This window comes from Aythya ferina (assembly GCF_964211825.1).
Source record: "Aythya ferina genome assembly, chromosome: 2".
NCBI classification, from domain to species: domain Eukaryota; kingdom Metazoa; phylum Chordata; class Aves; order Anseriformes; family Anatidae; genus Aythya; species Aythya ferina.
Window position 1 is genome coordinate 44254560 of NC_140297.1, and position 12687 is coordinate 44267246.

A 12687-nucleotide genomic window follows, 5' to 3' on the forward strand; every position below is an offset into this window, starting at 1 on the left:
CACTGATGGATTTGTGGCCACTTACAAATTTGGCATGCTCCAAAAAAAGCTCATGCAAGCTTCGGTAATACTGAAGGACAGTAAACACTTCTTGTTATGTTGAGGCATGCACTCAGACAGCTGACAGTCTACCTGATTTCTGGCCTGTAAGGCTGGTTTCAAAAATGAAGCTCTACCATATCAAGATGTTCAACTGAATGTTCAACAGAAGTTGGTTGTAACTCTATATAGGAGATATAAATATACGGACAGTCTTCACATGCTCTTCAAGCTCACAATGTAATTACTCCTGTTAGAGTTGTATGAATGTGTGACTTTGAAGGTGTATTAAGCTTAAAATCAGAGGTATTTTCCCCATGCATAATACTGTTGTAGAGTTAGCTGCCATAATCTATGGAAAGCTTGGGTGTCAAAAAAAGGAAAACACAAAATCTGTAAGTGACAGAACTCCACTATATCAGAGTAAAGGAAAGCAATGTCATTTGCTATGTGGTGACTTGTCAAAAATTACTGACCTTCTGAGAGAATATATGCAGAGATCTTTCTACAGTGTTTACGATAAACTTTACTTTTGACTACAAATTTTGAAATTAGTAAGGAAATTAGAACTCCCAGTACTAATCAAAAAAGAGACACCGAAATGTATCAGTGACAGAAGCGTGGAAAATAGTTTCTCATCACAAATATTATCTGGACTTAAAAATTCCACCAGTAGGAAAATCAGACCTCAGCATTTACAACAATTACACAATAACTCACAAAGGACTGAGGGAATGTAAATACCCGAGCAACACAGCTGCATATCTGCTTTTGTCCTGCTCTCAACAAATGAACATATTTAATATTTTTAATTGAATTTCTGCTTAAAAAGCTAAAACACTGAGTGAACTCACTGGTAAATCATTTCAAGCTTTACCCTTAAAGCTTATTAGAATCAAGCTGATCTTTCAAAAACCCTAAACCTCTCCTCTCTCAGAATTAATTCTAGCTATTTGTAAGGAAGAGAGTAACATCAACTAAATGCATAGACTTTGTTATATTGTTTCTGCATAACACTAAGAGGAATGGCATTCTGATTTACAGGCCATCCAGCCAGCAAGATCATTATGAATATCAGCTGATTTGAGCCAGTCCCAAAGTAAGGAGAAGTTTGCACTATAACAGAAAAACATGTGTAAGGTAATGGAAAAACAGCTCAGATTCTCACATTTTTTCTGTATAAAGTATTTTTGAAGTACTGTGCTAGCAAAGGAATTTAGAACTGTTTATTTTATTTTTTTAATCAAAAAATCAAAATTTGGAAAACACCATAACTACTCCCAAGGTTTTAAGTAATTTCTTCACATGAAAATATTTAAGCACTGTCCTTCAATAAAACTAGTCATATATTTAAGTGTCCTGCTGAATTGAGGCTACAGTGTTCAGTGTTTTATGGGAAGAAACCCTAAATATTTGTATATTATCATTAATGCATAAGTGACAGTCAAAATACATCGATAATTAAAAGAACGGGACAGCTACTGTTATGGCAGGTTTCAATATCATTTAAAACTGCAAGGAAAAGCAACCCAGCCAGCCCTTTCAATTTCTATAAAAATACCAAGAACAGGCAAAACAGGAGTGAAAAGGAGCTCCTCATATTCACAATGGGGCAAAAGTTCAATATATCAAATTTAGGGCAAAATGTCAATTGTAAAAGTAAAACAGTGTTTTACTATAATGCTCTAAAAACACGCTGTAATGTGGATTTCATAGGTGCTTAAGTGAAAACACCGAGACTTGGTCTTATTTTTTTTTCCAGGGGAACAGCAGAAATAAGTCTGTTTAACTAAATGTTTTCTGCATTTTCATCAGCATCAGTTGTAGCTGATACAGAATCTAAGAGGTGAATAGCATGTGGCTTCTTGCCTCTTCAACAACAAGTTTTTAGAGCCAATTCCATTTGGGGCTATTAAATTTCAAGCTTACGGGCAATGACCTGAAGCAATACAAAGCAAAAGAAACTGTCGAGGATGACAAAATCAAATATGACTTCATGTGTCAAAATACCAGAGAGAAGCAGGTTTACATCTGGCTAATTTGTGTCTAAGAGTTAAATTATAACACACTCTTACTTTCTCATTTCATTAATTATTATATATAATAAGAGTTTCTTCCTAATATCTAAACCTACCCTCTCTTAGCTTAAAGGCATTGTTTAAGATGGTTTAAAGCCATTCACTATATTCAAGTTCTATCTCGTTCTCTACTTACACCTTGGAGAATGTGCCTTTGATATAAGTTGTGTAACAAATCAGTGAACAAAAATACTTTGGAGAAAAACGTAATAACCTATTTCAAGCTAGTATGTGAAAGAACAGAGAAACATGTTTTTAAAACCACAGTAAACTGAAAAGTGAACTTGAGGACATACAGAACCAGCAACTATTTCCAATTCAAGAAAGTTTTTAATTATGTATTGGAACTGCACATTTCTGGATCATACTTGATAACATTTTTCTGTTTGTAACACAGTACTAAATGACTAATAGTGATATGAAATGTAAAATGCATCAGGCACTACCACTAAAATTAGGATGTCACTTAATCGCTGCAGATTTAATTTTGTGAACACATTCAAGTTCTCCAATATAGCTTCAGTCAAGCCGACCTCCTTTAGCATTTCAACAGCTGTAACCATTCAAAATCCAAGAAAATTATACATGCAACCTAGGTACCAGTATAGGCAGAGCTTAAATCTTGCTTTGAATGACAGCTAGGATGAAGAAAGGTTAAATACGGAGAAGTAAATAAAAAACATTATTAAAGACCAAGATAAATCTTCCTTCTGTTCAAAGGATATGTAAGAATGTAACTGGGAGATACTGATTTTAAAATAAAGGTATAAAGAAAAGGACATTGAACTGACAATAAGAGAAAGTATTACTGATTAGCATGAAAGAAAACTCCAGTTTCCCAATTAAATTTTACAAATTTTAGGAAATTAGGACAATACATTTATCATGTGAAAGCAACATGCTCTGCATGAAACTGAGAATAGGGTGAAGCAAATAATATATATTAGACTTAAACCTTTACCAGATAAAGTTAACTGCAGTTAATCTTCATTGTCAGTCTGTTAAGTAACAAAAGCCCATTTCTAAAATGGGCTTTTTTTCTAAATTGTTTTTTGTTTTTTGTGTTTTTTTTTTTTTTTTTCTAAAAGAAAGACAAAATGCATAGAGGAGTCCACGTGTTAGTCCATCTCTGAGAAGCACCCTGCTCTTGCATTTTCATTCCTGCTGGTGTCAGTAGGAGGTGAAATGGGCGACCTGATGCCTGAATCTCAGGCAATCACCACTACTAGATCAGATATAAAAACTTAGTATTCCTTCCATTTTCTTCAACTATTTTTGTGGCTTCTCTCTCTGTCAGGTTTGTGGAAAGATTCGTCTTTAAAAGAAACTGTATTTTAAGCGAACTAATTATAGAGACCCAGCTGACAGAGAAGCGAGGCAGTTAACCAGTAGATCTATGGGCTAATAATGTGGAAAAAAAGACTAGTGGGGCACGCTGGAGGCTGGCAAGCTTTAAAGTCAGAGGTGCCACTGACAGTAAGATATAATCATGACCTCGGTCGGTTTGGATTTAACTGGGCAGGGATATCTCCGGAACAGGGCTGAGGATAGGGTTTCATGAGTGCGTAACCAATTTTAGGACTCCCTCTTGCAGCCTTTCCTTCCTGTCCCCCAAGTGCAGTATGTTCTTCAGGACTTTAATTTTCTGCGGATGATGCATGCAGTCAGAATCATTCAATCACACCATCATAAATGTATCATCAGTCATACACAATCTATGCACAGTAACTGTTATTGCAAGGGCTGCCTAACCAGGGCAGAGCTTCTGCACATACAGTAGGAGCTAGGTGTAGTGGCCATCACAGCAATTTGAATGGGATGTTCCAAGGACAAAAATTAACTTCTGGCAACTGCAAACATCAGAAGAAAAATATTCCATGGTCCACTTTACAGTCATCGCATGAAAAGACCAAAAAATGTTGCAATCATCAGGGAGAGACCTTGAAGAGCATACTATGATGGCAAGACTCAGGAGCAAGAATTAGGAACATGATAGGGGAACAAGACACCAACTCCTGTAACAAATGTCTATTTACCATTTTGCAGAGATGACAAAAAGACCATATGAAAGTGCCGTGAGTGGGTTAAAAAGGAAAGCTTTTTTTTTTCCCAGATGACATAAGCCTGCCTATGAAGTTCTGTTTAGATGAATGTCAAGCCAAGACATTCCATGCAATTAGATGTTGTGAAACTCCTGGATACTTCACTAACATTAAAATAGAATGTTTTGAAAACCTCTGCATAATATTTCTAGGAAGTGTAATGTACCTCAGGTCCATTTCAACAAGAAGCCCATGGTATCTGGTTATTGCAGAATATTGCTACACTGGGCCAGAGGTAAAAACAATGCATTCCTCATGTACTTACTGCATCTTGAACTCTGTATTCAGAACATTCAACATCAAGATCGCTGTAAAAATTCACAAGGAAATTTTATTACCATTTCTATTTATATCAACAGTGCTACACAGGACTACTGCGTACCGGAATTAACCTGAGAATGTAGATGAGGTAAATCCATAAACAATGAGCATTTGATGGCTATTTTATTGCTTCTGAAGTTTACCACGGTGTTTGAACTCATTTGAGCAACCTGAGCATTCAGGCAGTAGGGTATATCCACAGTTTGCTCTCTACCATGCTGAAATTCAGCCACAGCCTTGCTGTATACCTTACATCACTGTGCCTCCCTCTTCCCCATTTTCCTCTCTGTCTCCCAGTACTGCCTTTCCATTTGTTTATCCATACCACTAACAGTAACCAAGTAATCAAGCCCTCAGTTATTTCCTGCCTCATTTTCTAAGGAGTCGGTATTTTATATTTTAATTTAAAAGCCAAAATCAAACTCAACCTAGAGGAAAATCCTGTCGGCAGCTATAGACCAGGTAGGAAAGAATTCAGGACGCAGAGACAAAGATGCAGATGTGGTGGAGAGGAAAGGGGGGAGCTGCAGTCATGGTAAAGCTGTGACAGGGACCATACATGTAACACAGCTTACCTACCAGACAGTCCCTACACCACTTTGCCTCCTCCTCAGCAAATTCACATCTGATGGAACTCGGCATTGCCACAGTTGTTAAGTGTTTTCATAGACATTGCACGACGCACTGCATTGAGAATTTAGGAAGAAACGTATAAATGAACTGAAGAAAATGAAAACTCTCCCCTGGTGTCCTTCAGATATACGTAACTTTCTATTACTTTCGTTTCATCCATCCACTTACTGATGTACCCATGTTGCCCTTCAGATATTGCATAACCTCACCCTTTATGTACTGTTTAAACCCTACCTGTCAGCCTTCTAACACCCAGCATGCCAGAGGCCCACATTTCAGACCGTCCCCAACTTCCATCACACAGAACAATAACAGAATCTGCAAATAACAACCGCCTGTTACAAATATACACCACTGCCCATCCACGCTCTACCCTATCTTTTGTTTATATCCCATACTGTATCATCCATAATTTAGATAGGAGATGGGTTTGTTTATTTTTCTGTAAAGAGCCATAAAAGAAACACCTATAAAAGACTACCTAAAGCACATCATTATTCCCTTAGCTCCAAGCACACTACACGCAAACCACACTCCTATCATCCAACCTGTCTCTACGTGAGTGTAAATACACACTGAAGATGCACTGCTTTGCTGCTTGCCATTCGAACAGCTACTACGATGTGTTCCTTATCATAGTCACCTACAGTGACTGACTCTGTCAAACTTCAAGAATTGGTATTTGAACTCTGGGCTACCTAGCCTCATTTCTACTCCTTGTAAAACTCTTGGGCACAACCCCTCCCTTCATCCTCAAACTAGAAGATGCTTTTGTTTATGTGACTACACGTCAAATGTTTAATGTGTCAGAAAGACACGTAAGTAACCTCAGAAAGAGGTAAGAATCATCATCATAGAATGGTTTGGATAGGAAAGGACCCTAATAACCATCTAATTCCAACCCCCTGCCATGGGCAGGGACACCTCCCACCAGACCAGGTTGCTCAAAGCCCCATCCAACCTGGCCTTGAACACCTCCAGGGATGGGGCATCCACAGCTTCTCCGGGCAACCTGTTCCTGTGCCTCGCCCTCAGGGTAAATAATTTCTTCCTAATATCTAATCTAAATCCAGCCTTTTTTAGTTTCAGAACTTTATTCCTTGTCCTGTCACTACACTCCCTGATAAAGAATCCCTCTCCTGCTTTCTTGTAGGTTTCCTTTAGGATTTGGAAGGCTGCAAAAAGCCATTGCATCAAATATCCCCTTTTGGACAAGTGCAGAATAATTAATATGCCTTTAGGATCAGTATAACGTACTAAATGCAATGAAGAAAAAAGTTTCTAGAATAGCCTGCCAGCACCAACCTACCCCATTTTTTTTCCTCCTCATTGCTGTATCTTTCTCTTCCTCATTCCAGTACATGGGTGGACTTCCTCAGTGGCAATAGGCACCTGTGCATCTTTTATTACAGAAAAGATTTTGGGGGGTTTATTTTCCTCTCCTTTTTGTCACCTCGTATGATCCTTGGTTTTCTATTACAAGTCATTCAGAGCTCCTTCCTACTCCGGCATTCCTCACCGTATTTTCTCAGTGTCATTCAAGGTTTTACCCTTAAAATCCCCCTCTTTTACCCTCTTAACCTTATTCTAGAGTGACCTCATTTCGTTACACAGCTTCACGGACTCACAAATCTCTCTTCTCCACTGACCTCTCCCTTGCTGTTCAGCTTCTCATCTGGATCTTTCAGCTTCAGCGCCAACGTCAACTCACTCACCTTTCCTCTCATGCCCTCTTCTCTCTGGCTCTCAAGACAAATTATGGACAAAAACCTATCCTGGAAGATCAGAGTTGCAAGAAAACACTCAAGTTATGAAATAAGCTAATTGAAATTTCCTCAACAAACAATTTTAATAAACCACTAAATATGAGGGGGGAAAATGAAGATGCTTTCATAATTTATGAGTGGGGAAAGTGGTTCAGATTCTCTCAATAATGTGCAGAAAAACTGCAGGTTGTGCAGATTCTCCTGGCACAGACAAGATTATTTTCAGAGGGCTAAGCTCTAACTGGGCCTACGAGGCACAGCCCAATTGGCCCAAATAAAATACAGAGCCCAGGGGCAGCACTTCTAACAGACTCTATAAAAACTTAAGAGGATGCCCCAAACCATGCAACCCTGGCAAAAGGATCGCTAATCCTGGCACTTCTCATTTTCATCCTCAGATGTAAGGACTTGAGCCAGGTGACTAATCGACCTAGTAAGACATTTTATAGGGGATTTCTGTCATAACAGATGACTCAGCCAGATAATCAGGGAAGGAGAACGGGATCTTCTACCAGAGGCAATGGAAAGCTCCAGGTGAGCCATTAGAAGTGCATGTTCTTTAGTAATGGGACATCCACATATTATATAAATGAAGCATGAAGTACGTGTAACACACTCTGGGATTGTGTTTGGGCCTGGTGGTGACAGTGGAAACAAGGCACCTGAATGCTGCTTCACCAGTGCTCCCACATGCAACTGGAGGGGAGCCACTGAAAGGATTTTTTCCCTGCTGCTTGGAAAGAGGGGAAAAGACCTTCTGCAGCTCTCTGGAGTCAGCTGGTGGTACCTTTCCTCATGTTGTCTAATACAAGAACAAGTTGCAGAAAGAGTGGGGGAGAAAACCTTTAGCACAGCAGCGTCTAACCTGTGCCATTCAAACCTCTCCATGATGATTCCTGAGGCGATCTCCCTTAAGAATCGTAAAGAAATAAAAACTGGTCTGAAAAGTCACAAATGTATTTCCTGAATTATAAATAGGATGCCCTAAACTTAATATTTTTTAATTGTTAAACCGTGAAAGACAATTCAGCGACCTGGCTGTACCTTGGTGAAAAGGTCCTGACCAAGGCTGTGGTTCCCCAGCAGCCCCATCATCTGCTTTCCCACTAAGCTGAGGGCGCTTGAAAGGCAGTGGGTTAAGTTATAAATGGACCTACCTGAAAAGCCACATCACCACGGCAAGTCCATTACAAGTAACTACTGAGGACCGATGTGAAAAAAACATAAAGAAAATTGAAAAATAAGAAATTATTCCCTAAATGTCTGTCCTAAACACGAGCCAAAGAATCTCTGATAAACAAGGGGCTCCAAAGAGTAGTCAATACCCAATACCAAGTAAAAGAGATGAACAAATCGTCTACTTCTATATTCTCACTGCAAATATATATATATTTTTAAACCTTTTTCCATAACGCTTGCAGGTGCTAGACTTGAAAAGCAGAGCATTACTGTACTGACTTTTAGGTGAGTTTCTTCCCTGTACAAGGACAGTGCACAGACTGCCAAGATCATTTTGCTGCTGTTGCTGGAAGGAGAAGATAGCCCTTACTGTATTTTGCCATCCTTCCCTTTCTCAAGTCTGTGTTGGGGGAGAAGAGATCTTCCTGACCACTGCAGACCTTTCCTTCCCAAACTCATACAAGGACAGGAAAACTAAAACAATCTTACAAATGCCTGAAAACCTGCTCATACACTACATGCACTTTCAGATGAGCACACAAACGCAGTGCAAAAGGCACCAAGCACTGAAGTCATGACTGATAAAACAGTGAAGAAGACAAAACCAGAAGAGGAAGGAAACATCCCTTAACCTCTTCCTGCACACACTTCTCACAGTGCACTTATGTTTTCAGTGTCTCTTCAAAGATGGAAGCTGTAGGTCCCAAACCTGCTGTTACCTGTGTATGCCACAGGACAGGCTGTTAGAAATAGTCTTCTTTCACCAAGAAAGGTAAGAACCACCTGGCTTTCATCAGTCTACCTCTATTTAGCTTGCTTTAGAACCTAAATGATGTAACCAGCAGAAAAATAAAGCAAGACTGAATTGAGAGTAATGTTATGCTTTATGCTTTCATATTACTCTTTAATATATTGGTGTGGTATCACTGTGAACTGTCTTACTAAGAGTCAGAGCTCTATTAAGCTCGATGAATTATTCCTCTTTTATTTCAAACATCTCACTTCAAAACTATAAAAATAATTCTGTAGCATTTTAAATCACATACCGAAAGAATCAAAATGCAAACAAGCTTGAATGGTATTGCAAAAATAATTGTGGTTACTGGTGTTGCAGTGGAACTTACAGCGTATGTTCTTACATATTTCTCCAAGCTGTTATTTTGTGAGGCTAGAGGTCAGAAGCAAGCAAACTGATGTAAGCTCACAAGTGCAGTTGCCCTAAAATTTTTGTTTTAAAGGAAGTTATTCCACTTTTCACAGGGGGCAAAGGGGGAATTTTTGAGATTTTTTTTCCAGATACGTACATATATTTAGTAGCTGCTATTACTAGATATATTACAAGCCATAAACAGTCCTGTTGAATTCAGAGTGAGTGTAAGTGAACCAAACATAAGCAAAAAGGTTGTGGTAGGCTGTTTGCCTCACAGGCAGAAGTCTACTTCTACAGCTTATACAGAGAAGGTTCAGGGCTTCGAAGAAGTTTGGGCATCGTTAGCAGGTGATGTGTTTAAACAAGCGATCACTTCCTTGATAGAGACCAAAATATTTGTTTAGTTCACCTTCTCATTCTAGGTTAGGACAAGGCCGTGAGTATCTTTCAGTCGAAATTTCCTACAAAGGAACGTGTCGCTGCTTTTCTGTTTTCACCCTACTTAGGCAGTTACTAGATTTCAACAAACCAGTTGTTTGCATACGTTGCATAACAAGGTGAGTCACACTATTTTCTCTAGGCAGATAAAATAAACTCTGTATTTATTCTTTGTATACACCTATCGCTAGCAATTTAATTTAGGGCTCTAATGCCATAGAGTAAGCCTCCCTCTCACTGCTACAAAGTTTTTAATCCAAAAGTACTTAACACATTTCACTCATGAATTTCTTCCAGGTCCTGGGTTTTGCTCTCTGCTTGAAAAGTTGAAGAAATGCTGATCGTTAGAAACAGCCCCCCCCAAAAAAAGTGCTAACAACCTGGAGTACTAACATTTCATCACAGCTAATGCACTTTCCGAATTCAAGGAAAAGCATGAGATTTTGTTCTTAGAAGTCTAAGAAGACTTAGAAGTCTTTAATGAACTGGGGGCTTACTCTGAAAGGCTTCACATTAAATGGCCTGATTGTTCAGAAGGGTGACACGGACAACTTCCTGAAAATCAAGTCCCTTTAGAAGCTATCCAGCGGAGTAAGCCATGACAAGAAATTTCTCGTAATCCTCTTTGAAAAATTTAGCCTATGACTCCTTACCCTATGTCCTGATCATCTAATGTTAACAACCCCACAGCCCTGGCGGGCTACTGAAGTTGAGGGCATTTGGCACCACCTAAGCAGCGCTCAGTACCCTGTGTGATCGAATCAGGCAGCTAATACAGTTCAAGCTAATGTGCTGAATGAACACATAAACAAAACAGGTTGAGGCAGAGCTATTTTAAGACTCCTGCTTAGAAAATCTGTAAATCATCGAGAAGAGGCTTTGCAAATGAGATGTATTTTATGGATGCGAATGGATGAGAAAGAACACGGACCCAAGAAGGGAACTGTGGTTACAAATGTACAGTGCTGCAGAAGGTGTAAAAAAACCACAACTGTATGATTAAAAAAAAAGCCATTCTAAGTTTGAGGAAAGGAGGAAAGAGCAGTTACAGGTTGGACTGGATTGCACATTGAAAGAAAAGCCTGCGATGTTTATACTTGGAGAGAGAACAGCGTGCGTATACAGTTGTAAAGGTGAAACGGGGAACCTGGAAAAGATGGATAGTCCAGTTCTGGTCCATCCAGATTGAGTTGGCAGCAGCAAGTCATCTAAGATGAAATATAAACCCACAAAAAAAAAAAAATCAAAAAAGGTCTGCACAGAGAAGAAAACTGAGCACACAGATAGTTTTGGAAGATAAGAGAACAGATGTATCGTATGACAACATGCAAATAGCATCCTGGATATAAAGTTATGAAAGCAGTGTGATTTTCATGTAAGTTTTTAAAGAATTTTAAGTGGAATTCCTCAAAAAAAAAAAACACGTAATTATGAAAGAAGGGAGAAGGAAAAGGCAAGAAGTGAGTTTGGGGTGGACAGGCAATCGGCAGTATGAGCAATACAATACAACACTTGATATTTAAAGGATGGAGAAGGAAAAAAAATGATGTAAACAGCGCATTTAGAGCACATTTAAACATCGGATAGCGGGGGATACAGCACACGCATGACTGGAGCAAAGCCAGATACAGTCTGATCGGGCACTTTCGGGGCTAGAACCGCAAGCTGTGACAGCACAAACTCAGAGCGAGCAGCTCGGGTGTCGTGTTTGCACACAGACTGGGAGCCAGGGCATTTTGTGGTGGGCTCGGGGAGGCAGGGGATGTGTACTGGGACGGGGCAGCCGAGGCGCCGCGGGGCCGGCAGCCCCCTGAGGTACTCCGCGGGTGCGCGCCCCCGCTGCGGGGCAGGGCGGCGGCCGCAGGCGCGTCCCCGCCGCGCCGGGCGCGACCAAGCCGGGCGCACCGCGGGGGGGGGGGGGCGCGGGGCGGGCGCTGCTCACGGGCGGCCGGCGGTGAGGCACGGCGGAACCCTGCTACCGGCAGCGGGCAGCGGGCACACACCGCGGCCGCCGATGGTAGGGAAGGGGCCGGGAGGCTCGCAGAGCCGGGCAGGGCCGCCCACAAACCGCGCTGTCCCCCCCTCCCTCCCTCCCTCCCCGTGCAGGCGCCGCTGTCCCCGGTCCCGCAATGGCGGCGGGGCCGCTCCCGCCGCGCTCACCCGTCGCTGGCGGTCTCCTCCTCGTCCATGGCGGCGGGGCGGCAGCCGGCTGCTGGCGGTGGCGGAGCGGCGGCGGAGGGCAGCGCGGAAAGGGACAGCGCGACGGCGGCGGCCCCGGCCATCACGGGCCCCTCCCTCCTCCTCCTCCTCCGCGCTGCGTCATCGCCGCCGCCGCCACCCCCACCACAGCGCCGCCCCCGCCGCCATGGCGGGCGGGAGCCGTGAGGGGATGCCGTGAGGGGCGTCCCTCTGCCGCTGTCACACTCCTAAATCGCGTCCCCAAGCACCGTGTCCCCAAGCACCATGTCCCCAAGCACCGTGTCCCCAAGCACCATCTCCCCAATTTCAGCCCCTCACACAAAGACAGGAGCCAGCCGCCCCGCTTTGCACAGCCCTGGGTTCTCAGGGGGGTAGTTTGTGGTTGTTGGTACGGATTAAAAAAAGGATGCGCTCCTCAGCAGCATCCAAACCCATGCCATGGGTTGCTTAATTATTCAGCAGTGTGTGAACTACATTCACATTTAACAATCAGCGAACCCCGATTGAAATAAAACAGAGATGCAGCGAGTGGAAGCACTGTTGAGGCGTTTTTAAGCCTCACGTTCTTCCCAAATTTTGCTGCGGACCTCAGGCACTTCAGAAAAAACAGACAGAGCGATCGCTGTTCCTTCAGGTTTCTGAAATCCCGTGAGCGAAGCTGTCACGTTAATTTGGTAACACAAAAGCCGTTCTGCAATTTTAACGCCAGCGATCGTCAAGGTTACACAATCTCAGCTAAAGTTTGTTTGGCTGTGTCACAATGCTGTGGCAATCTAACATTT

The 12687-nt window shown here is 41.9% G+C and overlaps 1 protein-coding gene across 1 annotated transcript in view; it reads right to left on the minus strand.

Moving 5' to 3' along the window:
- Positions 1 to 12004, minus strand: part of ABHD5 (abhydrolase domain containing 5, lysophosphatidic acid acyltransferase) — a 28458-nt gene extending 16454 nt beyond the window's left edge. Inside the window, exon 1 of the mRNA XM_084510791.1 lies at positions 11867 to 12004. Within this exon, the coding sequence (XP_084366917.1) occupies positions 11867 to 11988 (122 nt within the window). The 5' untranslated portion in view covers positions 11989 to 12004. The remainder of the gene's footprint in view (positions 1 to 11866) is intronic.
- Between the last annotated feature and the right edge of the window lie 683 nt (positions 12005 to 12687).